Source organism: Platichthys flesus, chromosome 17 (genome assembly GCF_949316205.1).
Source record: "Platichthys flesus chromosome 17, fPlaFle2.1, whole genome shotgun sequence".
Taxonomy (NCBI): Eukaryota; Metazoa; Chordata; class Actinopteri; order Pleuronectiformes; family Pleuronectidae; genus Platichthys; species Platichthys flesus.
In genome coordinates, this window is record NC_084961.1 from 8,078,834 (window position 1) to 8,106,295 (window position 27,462).

Genomic DNA, 27,462 nt, shown 5'->3' on the forward strand with positions numbered 1-27,462 from the left:
TATTAGAGCCACTTAAAGGGAAAGAATTTGAGAATAAGGTCATGATATTATGAGAATAAGTCTTAAAGCTACGAGTCATGTTAGAGGGGGGATATCAGAAGTTCAACCTGTCACCTGTGTTAACTAAAGGAATGTGGGGCATTTTGTTAAGTTATACTTTAGTACAGGATCCACAAATAACACAATCATTCATCTCTTGGCTCATCAGCTCCACGTTATCATGTGTATCAGGACTTTGGAAAAGACTATGCAAGACATTATATCTGTTCGGGATAGTATGATTTTGTTTCTCAATAAATTACAACCTTCTTCTTCTTGAAATATTACGACTAAACTCTTGAAATCTCAGACTTTTTGCTCATCAATGTGATCCTCGTAATCTGTTGTAACATTGTTAGAAGATCAGAAGTCTGATGTTTATCACTGAATCTTAAACGCTGTCAGTGAAAAGCCTCGATACTATGAGCATGTGAGACTCGGGGTGAAGGCGACAACATCAACACTCTGCATCAACGGCACTCTGGGGTGTGACCAGTGACCCCGCTGGTAATGATATTTTTACCCAGTGATACGTCCCAGACACCAGCAGCTCAGGAACTTTACAGTCAGACGCCTTCACAGAGGCAATAACTTCTGTGGGGACAACAGAGCATTCAGAAGAAGCCGACGATACAATCATCCAGAGATAGGAAGCAGAGAAAACTATTTTCCAAATAAAGTTAATGGAGACTTTACTGTCTATTAACATCTTTACTCCAACTTAAGCTGCTCTGAGGTAAGCACTTAGGTCCGGATAATGTCCTGAAATTTTCTGGAGGGGCTGTATGTAAAAAGGCAAATGTCAGAGATCTAGATCTGGACAATTTCTGGAACTTTTCCTGCCAGTTTGAAAAGAGCTTAGGCAAAAAAGTAAATTCCTTCAAGTATTAAACTTCCATTGCCATCTTCTCTAACAGGCTAAAAAATATGTGAAAAGTGCGCATTAACCAAGCTGTTGAAAGGTTTATTTTCTTTCTTGGGGCACGAAAAGTTAACATGTTGGTATTTTTGCTTTCACAGGAGAGTGATGTTAAATTCATCAGTTCACTGCAGTATTCTCAAACTACAGCCTCCAGCCTCCAGCTTGTTGCTATGTCTGCAGCATATTCAGCTACAGTCCATCTATGCCAGTGACATTCCTGCACCCCAACTACCCCCCCCCCCCCCCCCCCCCCCCAGCCCCCATCACCGTCTCCGGCCGTGCGTGACAAAGTGCTTAGTGACAGGAGAGACCACAATCGCTGGAGAGAGAGAGAGAAGAGTGAATAGTGCTCGACCCTGCTGCCTTTTGCATTAGGTCACTGGATGCTGTGGCAGTGGGCTTCATTCCTGAGCCCCACAGACATGCACACACACACACACACACACACACACAGCTGGCAGCTCCACACTTTCAAAACCACCAAGAATATGGCACAAAAGTAGAGCGGGATGAAACAGCAGATGACAGAGCAGAGCCGTGCAGGAGAGGCAGGCCATTAACAACACCGCTGCACAGTCGCTGTGCGTATCCACCGAAACATTCTTCTCCTTTACCTACATTTGCATTTCCCCCCTGTTTGCATTAGAAAAGACAGTTTAATGAAATGCAGGACGCTCTGTGCTGCTTTCTTCTCGTAGCTTGGGGTCAGAAATAGCTGGTTTTGGTGTCTCTCCAGTGGTTTTACACAACAGATCCAAACAAAAAGGGAAAAAATGAGCTGAACTGCAAATTTCTATGCTCCTTCCCATGTAATGGAGCTGCAGTGAATACTTTAAAAAAGGCTTTTCTACTCTAACACACTTCCTCTAAGCTGCCAGGTCAGATTTTCTCCTTTGTTAAAAAAAAAAAAATGTATGTGTCGGACGAATCAAAACAATCAGTATTCATGGATGTCTCGTCTCTTCCGCATTGGAAGACGGCTGGGAAGTCAATCTGTGTGTTTAGGGGCGGTCTCCTGCCAAGACGCTCGGCTAGTACTAACATGGAAAAAGAATCCAGACAGAATAAAGATGAACTTTTTTTTTTAAACATGCAAACATATTTCACATTCCTGGAGGGGTGGTGGAGGCAGGGCCCGGCTGGAAATTTGGAGAAGCTTGATAAACGTACGTGGCTGCAATTGTCGACTCCTCCTCCTGAAGGTCGAGGAATTTACTGGAAGCTTCTGCTCTTGTCCTTTATCGGAAAAGTAAATGCTTTTCAAATGATGCACTTGAGAACAATTAATAGGTATATGTGTTCTTGTAATTGAGACTTTACATCTTATATGACTATATATTGGTATTTCCCCATATTGAACAAAGGACAAACTGAACATTTTAGTTTACCACTGATGACTTTAGTTGGTAAATATTTTCTCAAGATTTAACATAGAAAACATATCAGTTTATAAAATGAGATGCATCAATACTCATCTAAAAGAAACGAGCCTTTCTTCATTATTAGGACTTTTACTTTTGATACTTCTAGCATAGTTTGCCTATAATAATTATATAGATTTACTTAAATATATTCTGAATGCAAGTTTTTATACTTATAGTTCTGTAAATAATCTGAATACTTGTTCCTCCGGAGTTGACACATATACACAAGAACCGCATTTATGTGAACTGGGAATCTGTTATTTCCAGAGAGAAATGGTAGAAGAAGAAAATCATATTAGAGCCTCGATCATCATTCTCAAATCATTCATAGTCATTTAGTCTGAATATCAATCACATTATACATGTATGAATAAACTAGAGAACATCTCAATGGGATCACATCAGCCACAATTTCATTTTTATTTAGTCATTACCACATTGTTATGACCATGAGCACCTTTCAGTTTGATCTCAATCACACACCTGTGAAATCCATCTTGCACAGTTGTGATGTTAACACAATAACAAAATCTGTCCACAGGCAGGCCTCCCGCTCCTCAAAACTCCCTCTGTGGTCGTTCCTGCGACATGTCTGCCGTGATGAAACAGACTCACAAGGTGAAAACCACACCAACAACGCTGGTAATAAAAATGGGAGTCCAGTGAAAGTATCGGCAAGAAGAGAATGAGATAAAACTCTTTGCGCACTCCTTCAATCATTTCAGTAACAGTCAGCGCGGCACACCGGAGCCGGGCTGCACATCTGGGACCAGTTAAAGGGAGCTGCCTCGTCTGCTTGGCTCTGGTGTGTGTGTGTGTGTGTGTGTGTGTGTGTGTGTGTGTGTGTGTGTGTGTGGTGGGGTGAGGAGAGAGTCACAGGTTTAAGATTCGCTACAGGTATCACCATCCTCCACACACAAGACTGTAATAAGGCGCTATCGTGACATTGCATAGTCTTCCATTCATTGCCTGTACACTCAACCTAGCTCTCGGACCATATCCAGTACCTGCCTAATCCTAACACTAACACACACACACACACACACACAGAGACAAGGCCCCACACAAAACCAGCACACACACACATCTGTGGGGTCAAATCACAGGGGGGGGGGGGGGGGGAGAAGAGAGAGACAGAGGTTAAGACGGACAGAGGAGTATTTAAAGAAGGGAGAAGGAGAGTGCGTGTGCGTACGTAAGGAGATTAACCTGTGTTTGTGTGTGTGTGCTGACATATGACAGAAGAGGGGAGAACATCAAAGAGGGAGGACGAGGAGAGCGATGGAGTCGACGGCTCTTGCATTCCTCAAAATGAACAATCCACACACCATCAAGCACCCCCCCCCCCCCCCCCCCCCCCCACACCACCACCCTTCAAGAAAAAACTGTGCTGGTGGGGGTTCTCAAACCCTTCCTGCTTCCTCCTCCTTCAACTACTGCTCCTGGTTCTAATGCAACCGCCTCTCTGCCCCCTGCACATATGCATGTTTCCAACCAGGAAAACACATGCTGTTGATTTAAGTTCCACTAAGTTTCAGCTCCATCTGGCCCACAGGTACCAGGGCGGCCTGCTCTGCTTAGTACCCATGCAAAGATATAAATAAACATCCCGGTGGAACACAGCGTTAATGGAAATCTTGGACTCTTTACTTAAAAAACAGCCATAACACAGGGGGTACATTTTCAAACTGAACAATGAGGACTCAGATTGACTCAAGAGTAAACCTCAAAATACTTTCTTGCAGCCATATGAGTAAAAATATAATTTACATGCATTTTTGGCAAAGAAGGGATGAGAGAAAATAGAATCTGGCAGGGTTGTGGGGACACAGCTCACAGCAGCCGACTTGGATGGGAGTCACTGCCACCTGTCTGGCCGTCTGCTTGTAAAGTGTGTGTGTGTGTGTGTGAGAGAGCAAAGACGTAAAGATAACACATACAGAATTGCTCTTAGGCCCCGTTCAGACCTATAGTATTAACATCCATCCTGAGAGGTCCAATCACAAGTGGTGTTTACACATGAAATTAAAAAGTGTCCTGAAGGGGTCTCCTGTGACCATTTGTGATCGGATCTCACTTCCCTGCTCAACATTTGTGTTCCCATTCTGAGTTACGATGTGATCGATGACCATGTTTGTGTGTCTGTGTGTGTGTCAGTGCGAGTGAGAGAGTCAAGAGGGGCTAAATGAATCAATGTGTACAGCTAGGAAGAAAGATTTGACTAATTTAGGAAAAGCATCAGTCATTCAGTGAAGGTCTGTGGTGATATTGTGGATATCAGGAGTTCAACTGAGTAGTCGATCCTTCTTATGTGGCCCAGGAATGATTTACATTCAAGCAGTGAAAACAATGCGGCTACATATGCAGCCGACGACCTTCAGGTTTGGTCTGAGTGATGGGATGTCTCTGTTCTTAGCGCAGACAACTTCTGATCGGATCACTCAAGATGCAATGTCAGGTCGTAATGCCCCTAAAAATGACACGTTTCCTCACAGCCTCTTTCTTCAATATTCCTATATTCTCATTCACAGCCAATATGAAACAACATAAAATTCACAATCCCTGTGTAAAGTCTCAGTTCCTCTCCAACAGTCACAAACCTCAACAGAAGCTTAGCAGCCTTCATCAAATAATGTTTAATGAGCCCCAGACTGAACGGATTTGCCCTCCATTGGATTTTCTTCACGTTGGTTAATGAAGAGAACAATGTCTAACGAGTCCTGTGTGGATATTATTCATGTACGTTTGCCCACACTGCTCATTTTGAGACAGTTTAAGTGTTGAGAAAATTAATAGAACCAATCCATCGTTTTAGCTAAGAGTGTAGAAATTATTTGTGTTATTTAAATAGCATTGCATCTAAAAACAGGGTAAACTGAAAGAGCTAAAAATAATAAAACCCACATGTAAGTAGGACGCAGTGGCCTCTGTGGAGGGGTGGGTGAACTCAAACGTTACAATACTGTATAATCCAACTGATTTGAACTAAACCACTGTATCATCTGCTGCATTTAGCTGTCAAACAGTCTAAACTACATCTGGAAGTCAAATATATGAACTGACACATCTAAATACCATAGTTATATGACAATATTATACCAAACAACTCATCAAGATGCCGCCAAGCCAGTTTCATTCTTATTTATACTGAAGTGCTGGCTTTCATTGAAACAGAAAGAGAAAGACAGGGAAAGGGCGAGACCGTGTCTGTCTTCACAGAAGGTGTCTTGCTGAGAGGGTCTTACATCAACCCACAGGAAAAGTGATCCTTTGTTATTAAGCTGCCTCTGGAGACACTCAGCTCATTCACACCACGGGCAAGAATAATAATCCATCCCGTTGCAACTCGACTTATGAGAGGCCAGAGAAAATGTTATCTCCGAAGGCAAATGAGATCACTTTTTGTTTTTATCCATACCCAAGCAGACAGATACAGTCACAAACACACACATGCCTCTTATTCCCTTGGGCCTTACCCTAACGTTAACCATCACAACCCAATGTCTAACCCCAGGACTAACCAGGACAGTCTTGGCTGAATTTCAGCCTCTTGCCCACTTTTGTAGTTGATCCACATTGACATGACTATTCTTAATCCTCTGAAAGGGATGCAGCATGAGTTTTGCCTGGCTATGTGTTGAACACTGCCATCAGTGCAAGCTCCCTCATTGACCTCTTTTCCGGCACGAACAAGGGTCAGTGAAAAGCCCCCTTTCTGGCCTCCAGGTGAGGGCCCCCCGTTCCCCGGAGATGCAATCGGGTAAGTCCTTTTGCGAGCCTGGACAGGCCCCGTTCCCATCCTCCCCTGCACCTGAAAACACCAACAGCCGCTCTTGCACAACCACACAGCATAACAGAACACTTCCTGTGCATGGTGACACATATCCTTAGTTCTTCCTGCTCCTGCGTTGCTCCACTGACTCCATTTGTGGTTTGCTCCATCAAGTCTCTGTGTCCTTATCATGTCTGTGCCCCCCCCCCCCCACCCACCGCACACACACAATATTGTACTACTATCTTGGTAAAGACACTGATTGGCATGATGCTTTCCCTAAACCCCTAAACCCCTTAACAATCACAACTAAAGTTTTAGGCTAAAACTGGTCCTAACAAAGATATCTGTTCAAGTACACACACAAGGGTTTTATGCAGCAATCCTTATGATTTTGCATCGACTTCCTTTCATTGTGGACAGACAAACCAAAAACCTTATCCCTAACCTTAACACTAACCAATTCATGCCTTAAATCAAAAACAAATAACGTCCTCGCTTTCCTGACCCTAACCTTGCCACAGTCAACATGTTAGCCCTGACCCTATCCTCAAAAAATTTAGATTTGCCTGATGACGAACATGCTTCGGCCCCCATGAGGTTTACAGGTTTTTTTGTTTCAACTGGAAATGGCCCTAAAGAGGTTCCAAAAACCAGTACACACACGCACCCACACTCACTCACTCTCTCTCACACACACACACACAGATAGTCAAAACTGTCTATCAGAGACTTTCCACATGAGCTGTCAGTGTCCATTGTTACGTTGGGTCTATGGGACACAGTTCATATCAGCACACAAGAGTTGGGGCTCATTCCTCCCCTCCTCCATTCTCTTTCCTTCCTCTCCTCCCGTCCTGAACTGCTGAGCTGGCCTGATTCGAGCACCAACTCGGGGGAGGGTGGTACAAGGGGAGGGCTGTGTGGGAGAAGGGGCAGCGTCTTCTCACGATGTCTTGTCTATCCCTGCCAGACATTTGTGAGTCACTTCAAGAACTCGCAAGACTGCTCGTAAGGGGGCTTTGGGTAAAAAAAAACAAAAAAAATTCATTTGTGAACTTTTATTAAGGGTAAGATGAATATACCAGAGCGGCATTCATTAAAAGTGAGGCTCAGTGGCAGACAGTAATCCAGACAAGTCCACCTTTATGTGACCATGACTAAAAGGTATGCAGTAGGGGGTGTTTTTATAATAAAAGTCTAGTGACTCACTCTGAGTCCTCTTTATACAAAAAAAAGAGACATACTACAATACACACTATAACTATTTTGCCCAATTTCTTTAAGCATCAATAGTGAGCTGATGCTGAATCCTAGACCTATTAATCTATTAATCAAAGGTCATTAACAAAATGCAGCCGAGGACAAAGTGCTGTTCTAAATCACTAAACTGCTCAATAAAGATAATCTGGCTCCACAGGAAACCAGAGTAAATGATCAAAACCAAATAAACAAAGGCCAAATGAGAACTCCTTCCAGCAGCAATCAATAACACAACGTGGACAAACCCCGGATTTAGACACGTGCTATAGATCCTCTGTGTGATTCACTTTGATGTTAAACTAATTTTCCCGTGGTTATGGTCATGCTCATTGCCAGGTCTGGTGATTTGTCACGTCCAATCATGAAAACCTCTGGCTTCCTTCTAGCCAATCAAAGCAGTGAAGGGCACGTTGAGGCTGAAGAACTGCCAGACTGGTGCAGGGCCTGACAGCTTGTCTCATTGTTTTAGCCTCGTGACCTATATATGGCCGTACTTCTAGCTGGCTGCAATTGTTCTTTTAATTCCTCGCGCTCACACACACACGGGATATTGTTGCATAATCCACTTCACCCCCATCGTCTGGAGATTAATAGCTCGAATTTGTCATTTTCTCTGGATATCGCCATCAGAAAATGTGATAACTCTAAAATGCAGTCCCTTTTCTCCCTTACAAACAAACAGAATGGCCCCAGATCTTGTCAGTGTGGCACCAGGGAGATATTAGAAGAGTAAACAACCCTAAAGGAACGGCCAACTCCCTCTCAGCAAATGCACACATGTACGTTCCGTCCCCATCTTGCACTGAAAAAAAAGAAGACTACCCAAGCCCAATTGAATGTGTTATTTGCCGATCTATATCACATCCTTCCGCCAAGTTTCGTAGTAAACTAAAGGAAGTAACTTGAACAAATTTTATTTATTTGTGTTTACCAATTTTGGTAAACAAGTTTACTTCATCAGTGTAGGGATCCGGAGGCTCCAATGACCAAAATCCAAGAAACACACAATTAAATATGGTTAATGGACTCGTATTGACAATTCATACAGACCGAAGGAGACAGTCAAGAGTTAATAGTGAACTTGTACACAGCCGACATCAGCCATGTTTGCACAGGCTTTTATGTTAAGTGGATTTAGTTCTGGATGGTTCCTGCCTCAGGGAGAGTGAACTTCAAATGGGGGGAAATAAATGACTTCACATGGGGTCGAACACATCTGATTGGTTTCAGGGGACACAGGGCGTGTTTGTGTGCTATGTACAGATTTATAGCATATGAGCCAAGTGCAGCAGCAGCAGAACAATGCACATCCGACTCATTTCCAAGGAACCCTGGGAAATTCAGTGCTTTACTTTAATTTAGTAATCCAACAAAATAAGCAGGGATGATAAATTTAAAAATGCACTAACTTATCTTCAGGTGAGCCAACAACTGTTTGCATGAGCTTGTTTTTGTAGCCGACACACAGCTAACACAAAGTGAGCTGGGTGGCTCTAGAGCCAACCGTGCCAGTGAGGAGTGTGTTTGCTGCAGATGAGCTGCAGAGAAGCAAAGTCAGTCCCTCCTTTGTAATTATGGACTCCAAAAATAACCCTGTGCAGAGGTTGATGGTGTGCTAGCTCGCTCTCATGGTTCGACTTGCTTACGCCAGAAAGCTACATGTTGTTTCTGAGGTCAGAGAAGCAGGAGGCAGAAGTGGTGCCAGTTGTTTGGCAGATAACAATTCAACTGGAGCTTTCCAAAGTTTTAAAATGTAATTAGGAGAGAAAGAGATCTTAAAATCAATAAAAACAAACATTAAACTGTAGCTCATCTCTGGTTGAGTTGGACAATAAACACCAAACATTTTTAAAACCAGATTGAAACAACATCCGGTATTTTTATCTGATGTTACTCTCATTCTCAAAAACCTGTATGCTATGTGGAAGTGCGGAAAACTTGGATTTCGTCAGTGGACACAAATCCCTTGCTCAAACTTGTTCACCACATTAGCATATATGAATTAGTGTGTTTTCAGATGCTTGGGCAGAGCATGCCTGGCCTTGTCCTTCAAGTACAGCTGTAATTAAATAGGAACTGCAGAGAGCGGTCTCACGGCGATTCCTTCTCTGCACAAACCAGCGACTCCTCCCTCAGAAACCCACTAACACCCACCCAGCGTCCATTCTCTGCGCTCCCTCTAACCCCAAATCTACACCCTCTTCCCCTCACTGGGCTCATGGCTCGGTTCTAAACTTGGCCTGGGAATTTTCCACTGCATTCCCTTATTCGACCAGTCTCAGCATTGTCTGGACTATAGTCTTGGCTAAAGGAAAACCATCCCTCAAATGTAATTAACCATAAACCGGTGATATTAGATATTTCTAGCGCAAGAAAATGGAGAATCAAAACTCATGCCGTTGCTCTATGATTACTTTTGAAAGGAATAACTCAAAGTTTGGGAAAGTCACCTTTGGGCCAAATGAGAAGCTAGTAGACAAGGCTTAACTTTAGCTTAGCATCAAGATTGGAAACAAGAGGAACACAGAAATCCACCTAACAGCCTCGCTACGGCTCTCATTTCATTGTGCACAAAAAACAAGAGAAGCTAGTTTTTCATGCTATAGCCATGTATTATAAGTGAGGTATCAATTTGTATCTATATCCCAGCGAGATAAGACAAATAATTCAATTTTTTAAATATTTTTTTTTAATAATAATTCTAAATGTAATGTCAATGTTCATTTCCTATAGAGATTAAATGTGAAATGCAACAGAAAGGTTTGTAATAAGATGCAATTCTAGTGTGTTGATAAACAGCTGTCCTTCGAAGTTAAAACAGGAGTCCAACGAGCCCTGCTACTTATTTTTGTGACAGCGTCCAAACAAACACACAAGGACCAAAACCTACACTCACAGTTGGAAAGTCTGGGTCGCACATGTCACAGGATCTCGTTCCAATTTCCAGCCATAAAGCAGCAGAAAGAAATAAAGACCCTAAAGTATTTCAAACTAGTTGTTCTGTCTTTGAAGGTTCACGCTGCTGAGGAGTGGCTGCAGAGCTGCTGCTGGAGGCTGAGGAAGTTGTTTGTTTGTCCCTTAAGGACTTGCTATATTCATCACAATCAGCATACAATTTCCACAGCCCGGGCCCATTTAGATGCAGCGTGAGGTCAGTTTCAGCCACCAAGCTTTTTTTGAGTTGTCATAACAACAAGTTATGTCAAGATTCTGAGGCATTTCTGAATTGAGAGCAGATTTGTTTGTTGTTGTTTTTTTACCAATATGGAGACCTGAAAATCTACCCTCAGGAAATGTGCACATCAAACACCGGAGAAATCTTTTTGGCAGTTTTGTTAGAGAGATGTATTTTCCACGAACCGAACACTTTTTTTTGACAATATGTGATCATCTAAACCCACCAAGGAGACATTGTTGAAGTAGGATTTTAAAAATACAAAAATAGATATCTATAAAATGCTCTACAACAGTGACAAACAGAGCGGAGGAGTCCCGCGACACAGACACTCCTGTCCCGCCATGTCTGGAAACTTCTTTGTGGGGGAGCGGCTGCTCAGTTCAAAGTGGGGTCGTAAACCAAAATGAAGGCAGGGACTTAGGAAACACAAACACCAATGTAGTTTTGCCAAACACAACAGCCCTCAAAGGTTTAATTAAAACACAGGACCTCCTCTCCTAGGCCTCAAGAACACAGAGGACTGAAAATGTGTGTTGTATGTGCATCCTCTGCATTGATGCGCTTTGTTACGGTTAAAGCAGAAGACTGCAGTGCACAAACACACAAGTACAAAGTGGATGCAAGGGAAAAGAGTGCGTGCGCTTGTATCTGGCTGCTTGGGTGTAGACTCGTGAGCACTCATGCACAAGTTTCGCCCCTTTTTGTGCCGGCTGACATGATAAATGGCATCAACCAAGTTGGTCTGCAGTGTGTCTTCGCAGGCAGAGGCGGCTCCCTGCCGGACAGGGCTGCTGCTGCTCTGTCCTGCTCCTGGCATCTCATCACACTTTAACTAAGGCTGGCATTGTCTGAAGACAAGCAGACTAAAGGGGCCACACGCAGGTTTTATTGAGAAGCCCACACACAGCACCTTTAAAAAAAAAAAAAAAAAAAGGGTTTTATGGCACAGAAACCTTTCCTGATAGAAACAGGGACAGATTTCCTACGCTCACTGGCCCTTAAACACCTCACTGGCCTGAGATGAGGCATTTTCAAAGGCGGCGCATTTTCCCATGGTGCTGCCCCCTGAATGTAACCCAGATGCGTCGTGGAAGCTCCAGTAAAGGGCTTTTTGTCTCTCACTGTACATGACATTTGGCTTGTGGCACCTCTGCTTGCACAGGCTTCCCCTCTTGCTTCCTGATTGCCGTGGGCTCAGATTGCAACAGGAGGATAACCGCAAGACCACTGGATGAGGTGGACTCAACCTGCCCACTCACACCCCCCCCCTCCTTTCTTTTCGTCCTTCTCAGTGCCTGTCTGTCTTCCTTACCGTCAGGCTGACTCCCCACTGTCTGCCGTGGTTTTCTCTTCCTCGCCCCCTGATGACTGAGCAATGCATGAGGTCTGAAGCCAAAAGAGTGAGCAGCTACCTAAAACAGCATTCCTGAATGCAGACCGACCTGATCGGATGTAGAGGTTGTAGGGAATTGTGCACTTTCAACACAGTTTACAGGGAAAGGGAGAGCGGAGACGGGTTGAGATGAAATAAAGACAACAAAACCACACCACAAAAAAGAAAAGTGGGGGGAAGGAGATGGGGTTTTTAAAAAACAGCTGCCGTCTCCTTCGAGGAGCAGCAGGTAGCGTGTCAGCCCAGTTGTATCACAGCGAGTCATTTCACTAAACCAGCTCCATCGTTGCACGGCCTCAGGCGGCTCTTTGCAACCAAGCACAAAAGGTAGATAAAGGAGGCCTCGGAATAACAGGCTACACTCAAACGCAGTCTAAATAACTGATGGTCTGTGAAGAGACTTACGCAAGCACACTACAGCAAAGCAATAGGATCTGCTGTGAGGAAAAGCTTAGTTTCTGGCCAAGATTCACCATTTGAACATGGCGACTCCATTCCTCTGACGTCCCATCTCAAACACTGTTATTAACAGAATAATGTTTGACTGGATGTAATCAACCTTGTAATGTTAAATGTTGGTGTGACATCTTTTCACCCGACTCACAAATCTAATGGCTAAGTCATTAATTTGGTTGGGATAAAGAGCCAATGCTAATTAAGTGGCACTTTTAAATTTCTACATGGATAACTGGGGTCACAGCTTTCACCTACAGCTAACATGACTGAGCACTGGCATGTTGACACATCTGCTGCACCATCCTCCCATCCAGTGAACGAGGCATGTGGACACACACACACACACACACACACCTCCACGTGTTCTCAGAAGCCCTGTGGTGTGAGAGTGGCCAGATGTGCTGACAGGATTCATCCAGAGAGAAGAACACATCAGAGACCTGCGGGTCTAAAATGCACAATGGCTGCTTTATGCTTCTATATGGAAACACTTTCCGTCTTTGTAGTTGTGACACAATAACAACAATTTGTCCCCTCTCGATTCTGGATATGATAAGAAATGTAAAAATAAAAGTAAACTCAATGTTCCAGAGTTAATATGGATTAAGAAGAAAAACAAACGTTTATAATCAAGAGCAGAGAGCAGCTAAAAGAATCAGAGGTCTGCTTTTAATTTTATTCTTTTAAGAGAGGAAAATACGATTTTATGAATATTAAGGTGAATGAAGTTCGGCAAAACCATAAAACCAGACTAACAAAGCTCACTAACTTTCCTAAGTTACAATTTGGACTGTAACATTTCAGGCATTTGGCCGTGGCAGGAGATTTCTGCTTCACAGATGGCAAACCATTTCTCCCCTCCGCCCTATTTTATCTCTTTTACAACTGTCTGGCTGTTTCTAATTTTAACATTAAACAACAGACGGAATCATTAAGAACCACATTCCATGCAGAACTCCAGAGAAAACTTGTAAGTAGGTTGAGTGGGGGGCTGATGGTGGACCAGAGCTGCTTCTTCTAGCCGTAGTGACTCCATAGATGTCAGGTCAGGTCAGGTCTGGGTAAGGTCAAACCATGTTCCCCGACATCTCTATCCACACCACAGCTTCTTCTACAAAGATAGAAGGCTCTTCTAGAGTGTAAGTCAATTTTGGTCTAAACTCTCAGGATCAAATGTAAACAGAGAAACAAAGACTTGAACCTTGGCATGAAAACGTTCAGGTGTAAAAATTTCCTAAAACCATTAATGAGCTTTTTCGCGCAAATGATTCCACCACGCAGCATTTATTTTACTGCTGTACTCCCTAAATAGTTTTCAGGATAAATAACCAGTCTCTGTTCACAGTCCGAAAAGCTTCGCTCTGTTAACAACACACTTACAATTTAACTGAGGCAAGAAGAAAAAAAGCCGGAGAGCCAAGTGTGGAAAGTAGCTCAGTGCAGACAGTGAAGGCAGCCATGGAAATAGAATAATAACATTTCTTTGATCTCCAAGCAACTGTGTGATCCAAGCTGTTGAGAAACAGCGCTGGTCTGGACGTCTGCACTTTTAAGTTTTCACTGGTGTTGCTGCTGTAACATGCAGTTTTTTTTAATTTTGTATTTTCTCTGCTGTGCCACATCTCTCTTTAGTTTGGCTGCTGCTGATATCTGGTCGTGGAGTTTTCACAGGTGTGGAGGGCAGTCTGGTTGTGCCTGAGCTGCAAAAAAAACCCAGCACTCAGCAAGCTAGATATGAAGACTCGACCTTAGCCCTCCACTATTTATTTAAACTTTTAGCCCTTTGCCAAACAGGGGTCTCTTCTTTTTGTTGAAAGTTTAGTCTGCGAGCAGGCCACTGGCACTGTCTACAAAAATAACTCAACTTTTCCCTCAAAAAAATGCGTTGCGAAAACAGGCCAGTGTTTCACTTGGATGAAGACCTGTTCGTCTCGACCATTTATGTAATTACAGGTAAAGTTTTAATGAAATTCAAACAGACATGTCCTTATTTGAACCCCCCGATTGTCTTTAAGTGTACACAGACGATCATTAAACATTATCATCAACATCGTTGCTGTAGTGTGGGATTTTAGAAGACATGCTTGGATATGCAGAGTTTGCCAGCTGCAGAAACCTTCCAGCATTTTAACAGCCTTCATTCACAGGCCATGTTCGTCCAAAACAATAGATTCAAGGAAGCAGATAAGATAAATTCTAATGTTTTTACTGCTATCAGGGGCCATTAGAAAGGAATTTGCATCAGTTTGCACAAGAGCCTCTGTTCTCACAGTAGCTTTCCTAGATAATCGCACCATAAACCTTTGACACAATTTCAGTGTAGTATTTTCAGTCGGTCACAGCAGCTCTTATCGCCAACTGACGTCTCAATGGAGGTAAAGATATTACCATCTATCGTCAGCCGACCATACATGAGTAAACAATCTACAATCCCACATTCGAGCAGACCAGGAGTCCACCTCCGCACATAGAGCTGCTCCACCAACTCCTCTTTCACCACAAATCTTTTGATGCGCCACAGTTCTTGCTCACCCCTCCCCCACCTGATTGTGTGAGAAATGTTGAAGTGTCCCAGGACCAAACGTCCCTCTGTTCAGTGACTACCCTCCCCCTTAACGATGTAACCAGTTTTTGACATATGAATACAGAATGCCTCGAAGAGGTATTGTAAAGATCTAGATAGTCTTTCTCTGTTATTTTCATTCATGCAAAACCCTAACCCACTAGCTATGGTCCAACCATCCCACCAGCTTCGGCTTATCAAAAATTGGGTTGCAGATGCAGCCGTCTGAGCACGGTGTTCCATGACATCCATTTCCCCGGCCAAGCTTTCAAGCTCTTCCTGGATCCCACAGTGTTCCCAGGCCCGGACGGGACATGTAGTCCCTCCTGTGAGTTCTGGGAGTACCCCTGTGCCTTCTCCCACTTGGGTGAGCCCAGTAAAGCTCTTATGTAAGGTGCCCAGCTGGCATCTTGATAAGTGGCCCCATTCGACTTGAAGGAGCAGCGGTTCTACTCTGAGCTCCCTCTGGCTGTGCGAACCCCTCATCCTATCCCCAAGGCCTGGTCCAACCAACCTCATTTCGGCCTCTTGGCAATCTCATTGTTTTGGTCAGTACCCAAAGTTCATGACCAGGGTTGATAGGTAGATTGACTGGGAAATCAACAACTGCTTAATGCTGCACCAACACACATGCCCATCTCCCGCTCCACCAGCAAGGCCCTGAGTTACTTAAAGTTCCTCCATTGGGACAGTGAAGAGAGCAATCCACAGTTCACCGGCAGTGATGATCAATTTCTCAGTTTTGGGATTGCCGCTCCAGACCGAGAGGTGGAAGGGTTTGAAACAGTGGAAGTAATGCAACAAAAATCCGACTTTCAGCTTCTTAACCTGCCCTGTAATATAAAAAGTACAGACAAGTACTGACATGCATACAAAAGACACATGCTGCACGTGTCGTTCCATAATGTTATTCAGGCATCAGGCTCTTGTTAAACAACACTGTTATTGTCACACTTTGTACATGTTGATTCCTGCACAGCTCAGTGACTCAGTGAAATATGTTTTCTCTCTGTTTAGAGACACAAATGTTTATAGCTCAAGTTATGTAATTTATTTAAGCGAGAAAGGATTCCTTCAGCTGTTGGCACATCTAACCGACAGTTTCCAATCTAATGGAGAGTACCACTAATGGAGTTAAATACCCCAGCTCTATTAAATTATCAACTTTAAAAGGAGATTTATCCTGTCAATTAAACCACTGCCTCTAATACAGTTATCTAGATCTAGCTTCTTTCATGTCTGTGTGCAAAATGCATTCTTAAATTTAATGTTATAAGTTTAATGATAGCAAACTATTCGTTATCAAGTAGTAAAATTACCCCCGAATATGATTGTGACACAACCAGGAATAACAAAAAGACAAGGAGCAACATATTCCAAAAGGACACAGACATTGTTGCGGTAAGATCAAAAGCAACAGTTTCAAAAATGTGAGTGAACTTCCTGGTTCAACATAAAAAACAACACAGCTGCTCTACTTCAACTTCCCTTTGCTCTGACCAAAGAGTCGTGTGTGTGATCATAAGTGCTGTGAGGCTGTTGTGTATGGGAATAAACCACAGCGTTTAAAACCTCTGTTCTGCAGGTGAAGGTCACCATTTAACAACCTGCCATCTTTGCCCTCAGGGGGTGACATCAGGTGTCATCATTGTGTCACCACACAAATGCTGCACGTGCGCAAGGGATCTAACCAACAATGGACACAAAAACCCGGAAGGTGGGTGTCGGGTAGATAAAAGAGACACACATGTCATGATACTCTTTGAGCACACACATACACAGACACACAAAGCCAGACACTTGTTGGGATAGAGAGGAGATGCTATCTTACTGAGAAATGAACTGCAAAAACTTAAAAAGGTATAAGTCAGCGGACCCAGTAGAGATAAGGGAGCGCACCTTTTAGGCCTCATTACTTTTTCTGCCGCCCTTTTGAACTTTGTCCCACTCCTGTTCGACCTTGAGACCCCTCCTTTACCCTCTCTTTGTTTTTGATCTTTCACTCTACCGAGGGCCTTTAAAAAGATCTATCTTCAACAATGTATCCAGAAACTTGGGAGTTTTGAACATTTTGTTCCATGTAGTGGCACAAAATGTAGTGGATACTGAAACTTCTTTGTCCATTCAAGATCTTTTGATTTCCTTGCCTCCAACCACAGATAGGAGACGCATAAACTTTGTTGGCAGAGTTGTAATGGGAGCCGTTCAATTAAATGTGATTTTTTTCCCCCTTCTTGCACACATATCCATATGAAAGGCCAGTCCAGTCCAGTTTGAGCTCCACAGAGTCCCTGCTATGAGTGAGGGGTGAGTCACAGTGTCTTTAAATGTGTGTGTGAAGCCTTTTCTTTTTATCCGGGGTGGTCTGCTCGCTCACTGATGACCTGTGCTAACAGGCTGGTACTGACTGATACAGACATTATCACACACACAAGCACTTTCTCCTACATGTACCACGCGGTGCAGGGAGAGCTCTTCTGAGACGTGAGGTACTCCCACTGTCATCCACACACGCAGACACACACACACACACACACATCTCTTTGTCTAGCTGTTAACAATAGACAGCAGTGAGGCTTAAGATGCTCATACTGCTGCAGCATCAGTCACAACAGTGCACATTCCCCTGAACCACATCACCATGTCAGCGCTGTGTTTAGACCACAACAGCACAAAATAAGTCCCTTAGTCCAACCTAATCTGTCCTCCAACAAGGATCACTCCATCCCTCTCCAGTGTTTAATGGGATTTTGAAGCAAGGCAGAAAGCGAGAATGGGATTTAAGAGAACATGACAAACATACGCTTGCTATACACCACATGTCAAACAGAGATTCCCTATGTGGATGTTAATGATGTCTAACATGACTAGACAGAAAAGAGACGGGTGACGTAATGGGTTGTTGGAGCTGCTAGGACATTATCTACAAGTCATGCTAGTTAAAAACATTAGTGACAGTTGTACAACTGGGGAGGTATAATAGAAATTCTATTTCAAGCGGCAATTCCATTAGTGCGGCGTCGTCTGCAAAGTAAGATCATAACAAGAGTTGTTGTTGGAGGCTTAGTCCCATGCTCAACATTTTACGAGGGGATGCTATGCAAAGAACCGTAAGTAAAGACTAAAATGTCAAAGCTACCCTGCTTAAAAATAGCTAAGACTAGGGGGTAAAGATCTTGAAAAGCAGTAAACAAGTAGTCTTTAATGCACAGAACATCGGACAGGCCTGTTTTGCACTTATAGACCATTTACGTTCATTTGTGTAAAAACAGCTACACTATCTGAAAAATCGTGTTAATTAATCAAACCTTATCAGCAACAAACAATGAGTTACTTCATCACCAGCCATAAGAACTCTCTGAGGACAACAAATCGCACATTAGGCGTCTGAATATTCGTTCTTGAATATTCAAATCTTATCGCTTGAAAGAAATCTGCGACAAGATAATTCAACCCTCGGTGGTTCGCTTTTGTGTCCGAACCTGCCGCACGACAATTTAAACAATACCCTTGAGTGTACATGTTCATTACAGGACCGAGCAAGGACATTCCACGAAGGATTGAGGGTATGAATAGAAGTGAATGGCGATAGATTAATTTGCATGCTCGCTGGCAGGCAGTCAAGGCCCACTCCAGAGCTGGGATCAATGCGGGAGAGACGGAGAGACAGAGAGGGTCTGGGGACTCGATTGCCATTCAGCGTACCGCGGTGTCGTCTCTGAACAAATACACACACACAAACACACACAAACGGAGGGAGCTCAGTGAGGAGTCTCTCCTTTCATACAGATCTTTTGTCTCGCTGTAATGTCTGGTATGCCGGGATACAGGCTTTGCTCAATGACCTGATTTCTATTGGTCTGCCGTGGCACCGACTTGTGTGTGCGCTTGCGTGTGTATATTTTTGTGTGGGTGTGTGTGTGTGAGGGGGTGTGTGTTCATTTGCCTGCAGCGAGCCCTTCCTCTGGATAAGACAGAGGACTTAGGCCAGGCAGACACAGACTGAGACGGATTCAGCCAATAAGAGGGCAGGAAACACAAAACACACAACACACAGATACACACACACATGCATGAAGTAAACAAAAAGGCCTCAAATTCCCATAGCGGGAAGGCAGACATAATTGGATGAGGAAATATTCTGCAGGGAAACTTAATTCGAGTCAGCATAATAACTGCAGCCCAAGACGCAGTAAATTCACTAGAGGATTGTATCAAAGGTTTACCAGTCGCAGGATATTTGAAAACAAGAATCCCTCCAGTGTTTATTTAAGTTCACAATGAGTTTTAAGAGAATTCTGATGGTGGAGGAAAAGCATATCTTTTACTCAGTAAGCTTGATTTATGCTAGGCAATGAAAAAAGCCAAAGGAAGCCATTTTCAAACGACCTACCTTGTCTCTGTATAAAGATCCTGAGCAGCGGGTGAGCCGTGGACACCGCCTTGCAGAAGTTGTCGTCGTTGTTGATCGGCAGCAGGTCTCCGTGGATGTCCGCGTAGCCGATCATCACCTCCATGTTGGCGATGCGGTGAATGTGCAGAATGAGTTTGTAGAACTCCTCAAACTTGCCGGGCTTGACCCGGTCCACCGCGAAGCGCCGGAACTCTGCCCCGTACTGAGTGGGGAAAAAAGATCAAAAGACAAAGCACATGAAAAAAAAAAGGGACAGTCAGTGCGACAGCCAAACAGGAAAAGGAAGCGAGGATGTCCAGCATGCATTTATCTGAACCATCTGACTGGCATACATAAAAAGAATAGGGTGGAAATCCTCTGAGCTCTGTCACTATTGTGGCTGTGACCTTATGTAGAAAATGGCAGAGGGGAAGTAGTTGGTGAGCAACAAAGCAAGATGCATTACACGCCTAGACATAGCTTAAAGATGTCAGGGTCAGAAAGAGCTACATTACACACTGTTTGTATCTGGTTTCACTCGCAACAAACTGCTAAAAATATGCAACACAACAAAAGCAGCTATTTTAGGTTGTTTATCTGGGGCGAATACAAGGTTAGCATGGGGCTAACCACCTTCAAACAATATGTGAACACTCCCAAGTCAGAATAAGGGGTGTTTTCTTCTTCTTCTTCCACTCATTCTGCAAACATTGTGTGAATGGATGCAGCATTTGTTTGCGTATTTAGTTTACAGACATGAGTTGTATCAATCTTATCCAAGAAAGTGGATAAGTGTGGTTTTCCATGAAAAAATCATCACACTTTTGGGCCGCACCATCACAGATCTAATTTTCAATGCTGATTTGGTCATGTTAAAAAATAACAGCATTATATTAGTGACTATAACAGTTTAAGTTGAAAAAATTGACCGCCAGAAAAATTTGGTCTTTGTTTTTTGGATTGTTGCTGAGATATTATCGCTTATGAGATTGCACGACATTACAAATTCTTAACAATGTTGCTGAACAGCACTCAGTGAATGAGTCAGTGTAAAAATAGCAATGCACTACTTTGTATACCAATGCAGTAGTTTCAATGATTTTATATCTGTCCCATCACAGGTTCATCTACCACTGGGTCAATCACAAAATAGTATTTCCCAATATGTCTGCCCATCATCCACAAACTGATCAGGAGACGAGCTGCATCAGGATCTGGGTGGATCCAACCCCCGAGCTGTGTCTTACACTGACTGCACATCAAGATCATATTAGTGCGAAAACAAATTACAGCCGCACGTCACTTGGAGCAGCGGGACAATTATGTTGCTGTACAATGGAACAATACAGGTAGATGAGTAAGCTGTCTCAGCACATACAAATGACAGTGGCTGGGCAGCTCTTCCTCCCACCCGTCATTTACGCACACAAGAGCCCAGACTTAACAATTGAGCCACAGCTTTTCCCGGCTAGGTCACAGAACCACCAATGAGAGCGCGGCTGAGGGTCACGGCGGGGTCATGGTGTGAGTCATAGACAAGCGTGGACGTGACAGAGAGGGAGGGAAGGAGAGAGAGAGAGATATACGGCCGAGGCACAAAAAGTGCAGCTCGATGAAACCGCACAAACACACAATTGCTGTGGCACCGGAGTCAGAATCACAGTGGTAATTTGTAGACTGAGGTGCTGCTTGTTACTGTAATCATGGGCTCAGAGCAGGGGGGGGACGCTGACGTCAGAGGAGAAGAGAGGATGTGAGGGAGGGGAAAAGAGAGGGAGTGAAAAACGCTGACAGAGTAGCAGAAGGGAGAGTTTACTTCCTGTGTTGGCGAGAAGAAGAGCGGGGGATACATTCAGCGGCTCGGTAATTAGAAGATGGCACAAAAATTTAAGAGGGAGGCGTGTTAGGAGACCAGGGGGAAGCCAGACCTAGGATGTATCCATATTTGTTTTCATTTCAAACAATCTGTCAACACAAGCCAACAGGCCTGAAAAGCACCTGACCTCTCATGTACCCTGGGCATGCGCATGCCAGTGTAAACAGGAAGGCAAGCGCGTCCCGCTGGACACAGGAATTGTCGTAGATTGCTCAAGTAATAGCTCGTCTCCTACATCTATGCAGTCGTACCTTTGCTTACAGTTGTTGTGCAAGTTAAATTCAGCATTTCTCAAAGACATCAGGGTCAGCAATGCTTGTAACTGATACATTGATTCTTGTCGTCCTGGGCCTGTACCCTTGGGGTTGAATGCACTTATGGTAAGTCACTTTGGATAAAAGCGTCAGCTAAATGAAATGTAATTTAATGTTATACATCCATGTTGTGTTCTACACTGGTCGCCAAGGGTAAGGCCGGTAGTTTTCTTCTGGAAGTGGGTCATGTGATCGGAGCCGCAGCGAAAAGACCCAATCAGCAAGTGCTCGTGAGTGTCTACGTCATCTTTTCTAAACATCTCTAAACATCTCTCTGGGTCTAAAACTCCATGGCGGTGTGGAAGCCAGGCGTATCCATAGGAGCAATGACTTGTCCTCAAACAATAATGCAGCAGTGTGAACGTCAATGCCAAAGTCCTTCCTCTGTGGTGAGAATATGAGCAGGGGATACATTCGGCAGCTCCGTAATTAGAAGATGACACATCATTTTAAGAGGGGGGGGGGGCATGTCGGGAGACCAGGGGGAAGCCAGGCAGAGTTACTGTGGCCAATGGAGGCTTATGTATGCAAGGGTGGCACCAACCTAGATTCCACCTCATAAAACTCTACATTCGAAGACAGCACAGGAAGAGGCAGACAAACTGGTTTGTATTTGTTTGACAAGTGTACTTAACGTTTCAGAAAGTGAAAAATTGGCATGACTCAACCACCGTTAACAGTTTACGGTACATTTGATCAGGTTTAGAACTGATTAACCAATTAAAAATCAGCTTTATCACTACACTTGGCTGTTGCTGTGAATCTGAACGTTCTCTTTTCTTGCCACTGTACGCGGTGATCAGTCGGTACAATCTGTCTTCATGGGCAGAACATGGCCCCGGGGTACAAGCAAGTCTGAACAGGGGATGGATAAATCATGGGCTCCAAAACTCAACCCAAACCTAAAACCACATCATCACAAAACGTGACCGGGCGTCCTGGCCAATCAGAGCCTAGTGATGTCAACAGGTTGAAACATGCCGGGACACGCTACACTCTGACACACTGGAGAAAAATGGAAGATAACTGACTTCAGTATTGGCTTTGTCCTTGCATATCAGGGACAACGCGGCTGAAAGACATCACTAACTCATTCCTGGGCTTTTTGATGATGAAAATGTAAGAAAAACACAAGATCTGAGAAGTGAAGTATTTGAAAATCTGGCAAAAAAAAAAAAAAAAAAAAAAAATCAGGAAAAAGGGAGTGAAGGAAAAAGAAATCCCAACCCCCTCAGCATCCCTGCACCCTCGCCCTGTCTCTGATAAGAGCTTTGAGTGAGTGAAACCAGCTCCTGGCCGAGGCTCCGGGACAGACAGCCACACACCTCCAGTGTGAACCCTGATAAGCTTATCACTGGAGCGGTTTCCCCTGAGAAAACCAAACGTGAACCGGTGAGAACCAGACACGTAGCATGCTCCAGACAAACAGGTCGGAAAATAATCTGAATCAACAAATGCTAATAACTGAGGTTGATAGCTGGAGTCTTGATAGACCATGAAAGATACATTTTGACAGCTATGCACTGAGGACTAAACTCTCACTACAACTGCAACAAATGTTTAATTTCCCTATCATCTAACCTATTATTTTCTTAATTTATAAATGATGTGGTCTAGAGTCAACAATATGTCTTTTAATATCTCAATCCTAGTCCCAAAGTTCAATCAAGAATCATAGATGACAAATATTTACACTTCAAAAGCTGTAACCAGATATTTTTTGCTTTAAAATGACTCAAGGGATTAATCGAAGTTACTACTTTAAATCGACCATCATCACATCATCTGAGACAACTGAAGTTCATGGAGATGGTTGAACTATCATAATACAAGAGATTTGAAACAGTTGTTTTTATCAGTACAACAAGCTGAGTCAAAAAACTGATAAAATGTTGTTTTACAGAGACGCAACACTGGTAGAGCTACTTTCTAGATAAGATTTTATTCTAATATTCTTGAGCGCCCATATAACTAAATGGTTTTTCGCTGCTTTTCAATTCTTCTCAACTTGATTTCTCTAACCAGATTTCTCCCTGTGAAGGAAGCAAGGATGAAACTGGCTCTAGTTCACAACACAAACAAGCAGAACCAGAAAAAAACAGAACAAAATGTTATTATGGGTGATAAGTTATACAGTATCTGATCCAAAAAAGGGAAACTTGTGACGTTCTAGGACAAGTGAGTCAGCTCAGCAGCGGTGATGATGCTGTTAAACCTGCCCGTTGTCACCACGCAACTCCCGGTGTGAGGGACCCACCCACAAACAACCTCTGGTAGCTGTAAAAGTGACCACTCCTGTTTCTGTGCAACACAAAATGAAACCGACCCTGCCTCAAAACACCCAAAGAACTAAAACAGATGATTCTGTGGATTTACGGTCATCCTGGAGCAGATGCCCTCTCACCAAACACCAGTGTGTATATCTGTGTATCCTCCAGGTCACTGACCCACCACTCCACTGAAACCAGGCAGCCCAAACTCAAAGGGAAAAATACCTGTGGACGGAATGAATCACCATCTTGCAACACTCAATTTGGCATTTAACCTGTGACTCATGGGATCATACATTCACGTATGTGCAGACACACGTATGAAAGATATTCAGGCTGGATGATAAAGCAATAGTACTAACTATGAAAATATAATTTGAACACTGTAGAGTAATAAAAGTTGGTATAAAAACTTCTGGGTCAGGAGTTGACGGTGTGATGTGTGTATTTCCCCTGTACCCACATACACCAACAACACAACAAACTATTCAAAATCCCTGGTCTTAGCCTGCAGACTAAACACCTTAAGAACCTTACTGGGATTCTAACGTGTGTTATATTTCAATCAGGTCTGATAATAATCATGTGATGTGTCACATTCCGTACATCTTGTATGTTTGTGGTCTGCGTTGCACCAGGCGGAAATTGGTAAATAAGCAGTGAGTTAGTGGCTGGTTAAGTGGATTTGTACAGCTGTTACACAGTGTGTCACAAATAACACACAACAACGTGTAGGGCTGAAACTATGTGGCACTGAAACACCAGAGTGTGTGAGCTATTGATACAAACACACAATTGAGATAAAAGCGTCTCATTGAACTTAGATTGAACCTTCTTAATCGAACATATGGATACATCTAATTATAGCAACATATAGTAGATACAAACTTCTTATATCTTATAGTAACATTGAGTAGAAAAACATTCCTATAGTAACAGAGTAGATAAAACCTTCTTATAGTGACATCTAGTAGATAAAACCTTCTTATAGTAACATATAGTAGATAACCTTCTTATAGTAACATATACTAGGTAAATACCTTATTATTATAACAAATGGTAGATAAAAACCTTCCTTTAGCAACATATAGTGGATCAAACTGGTTTATTCATGATCTATGTCCAACCAGTTTGGCTCACCAGGACAAATCAGTGGAATCTTTTCTTCGGGAGTCTGAAGGAAACAATCTGTGCTAATGATCCACATCGTGGTGCGTTCAGGTTCCGGTTCATACGGTTCTAAAAAGGGCCGTTTTTCCCACTAAAACGTGAGCGTGGCTGCGGACTGGTTCCCGCAGCTCCTGCTCACTAACGGGACCATGTGAACTCTTTCTGTATGGTCAGGTTTACACACGTCCTCGCTCCACACTCACCTTGCTCTTCACTTCCACCGCGTTGCAGTCCGCGCTCCGCAGCGGCTGCGACTTGTTAAAGCTCCGGTTCATTTTGAGTCTTTTGATTCTGGTTGTAGTTTTTGAAAAAGTAAAAAGGATTCAGCCGCCGGAGCCCTCAGTCAGAGCGGCTCTGGTCCCGGGCTTTCTGCGGGGAAAATGTCCTCCTGCTCCGGCCTCTGGAGGAGAAGTTGTTGCTGGCGTTTGGTTCGGGGATTCGGCTCCGGGAGTTCGGTACCGGGCTCCGACACAGACACGGGGGATCGACCGGGAGGAGGAGAGGAGGGAAGCCGCCGCAGAGACTCTGGAGTGAGGGAGAAGTTTTCAAGTGACATCAGCCCTCCTAAAATATGAGAGCTCACGGTGCCTTCACGTGCCTCACGTAAATACTCACTCTGTCAGCGTTGCACCTCATAGTATAGGTCAGTGGTGGTACTCAGTGTTTATATTTCCACGTATCTTTATTTTTTCTATGTAGATTTATCAACTTTTAGTTTCATTCTTACTCCACTACATATATCAGCAAATATCTGTACTTTCTACTCCACTGTTAGATTTTTTTTTCTATTCTTTTTATGTTTAAAATTCATATTACAGTCATATCTTTAAAAGTAATCAATAAACACAGGGGAATCACTTAATGTACTTTTACTTTTAATACTTTAATTCAATCTAAAAGCGAGTATGTACTTACTTTTGTTCAAGTACAAAAGTTCATATCATATTTTTACTCAAGTACATTTTTGCACTTTTTCTTAAGTAAAGTGAGTACATTAACACGTTTATTAATGACACAATCTCCGCAGTGGTGATCAGGAGACGGAGAAGCGGTAACAACATCCAGTTGACACTTGACTCTTATGACATCTCATCCAATTTCTACAGCATCAGCAACAAAGCTAGAGAAATTCTACTCTGATGCATCACTCCACCTAGTTCATGGATATTCATTCAGTTGTTTTTGTCTAATCTTTTGGCCTGTGTCCCATAAATTAACATGGAGGGGGCTGGGTTTATGACCTATACTTCGTCCTTTAGGAGATACTTTGGCTTCACTTCTGTGTCGCTGTCATGTCGTCCATCGTTATATACAGTCTCTGCTTTCATATGAAGATATAAAAGGGCTCAGATTCGTTTTAAAATGCAAAGATATTAATTAATAAAACCTACATTTCCCCACTAAGATCTATACTTTACATTTTGCTCGTTTATGATACTCTGTAAAGAGTTGTACCATTTTCCCGACAGTACTTGAAGGCAGCACCACCTCACTGGTACTCCGGTGCGCCAGAGGTCGCACTTCTCATCCCATCTCCCAGTTACACAGACCAGCCACAAACCCCTGACTGTTGAGGTGAATAACATGAGTCGTTCTCATGACGCCTGTGATCTGCTGCTTCTACACCAGGAAGCTCGCTCAGTCCTGCACGAGCATGTGTGGAAAATGATGAACTGAGAGACTGTGACAAGACCAGGGTCAAAAGGATCTGGGTCAGAGGTCATGGGCTCCTGAACTGGTCCTCCTGTGTGGGGAGGGGGCGGTTTGGAATAAAGGTGAGGAGTCAGTGAACACCTCAGGCTCACCAAGGCCATGTCCACAGAAGATGAACACCCGTCACCTATAGAATATGTGGTAGGTGCTCTTTCCTGTTTGGGCTGTTCAGTGTATTTTATTAGCCTCTTGTTGAAAGAGCAAAATGCTTAAAGTGTTCAGTGTTCAGAATGTAGTGACATCTAGTGGTGAAGTTGAATGTTGCAGGTGAGTACACCTCACCTCACACCCCCTCCGCCAAACATGATGGAGAACCTGTGGAAGCCTTCAGTTGTCATAAAAACGTTTGTACAGTCTGGGCTACTGTAAAAAACATGGCGGCCTCCCTAGAGAGGACCAGCGCCTCTCTAAAATATAAATATAAAGTATTTAAATATAAAGGGTCCATTCAAGGGTAAAGAAAACAACTGTTCGTACAATTCAGATGAAACACACTAGTGAAAACATAAATAGGATTTTTTTATATTTAATTTCTGCCAATAGATCCCTTTTACCTAAATTTGAATTACTGGATCTATAATCAGAATGGAAAACCTATTATGTTGCTTATTTATTTATTTACAGTTAAATTAATGGAGATAGTTTTCCCCTATTGATGAAATAGAACAGGACACATGTCTTTTCTTTGTCTCACGAGAGATAAATAATAATCATCT

At 43.3% G+C, this 27,462-nt stretch overlaps 1 protein-coding gene across 1 annotated transcript in view; it reads right to left on the reverse strand.

Moving 5' to 3' along the window:
- Positions 1–25,598, reverse strand: part of pard6gb (par-6 family cell polarity regulator gamma b) — a 33,266-nt gene extending 7,668 nt beyond the window's left edge. The window contains exons 1-2 of the mRNA XM_062410321.1: positions 25,237–25,598; positions 19,404–19,626 (exon numbers count right to left, since the gene is read on the reverse strand). Coding sequence (XP_062266305.1) covers positions 19,404–19,626; positions 25,237–25,308 — 295 coding nt within the window. The 5' untranslated portion in view covers positions 25,309–25,598. The remainder of the gene's footprint in view (positions 1–19,403; positions 19,627–25,236) is intronic.
- Positions 25,599–27,462: the final 1,864 nt, after the last annotated feature.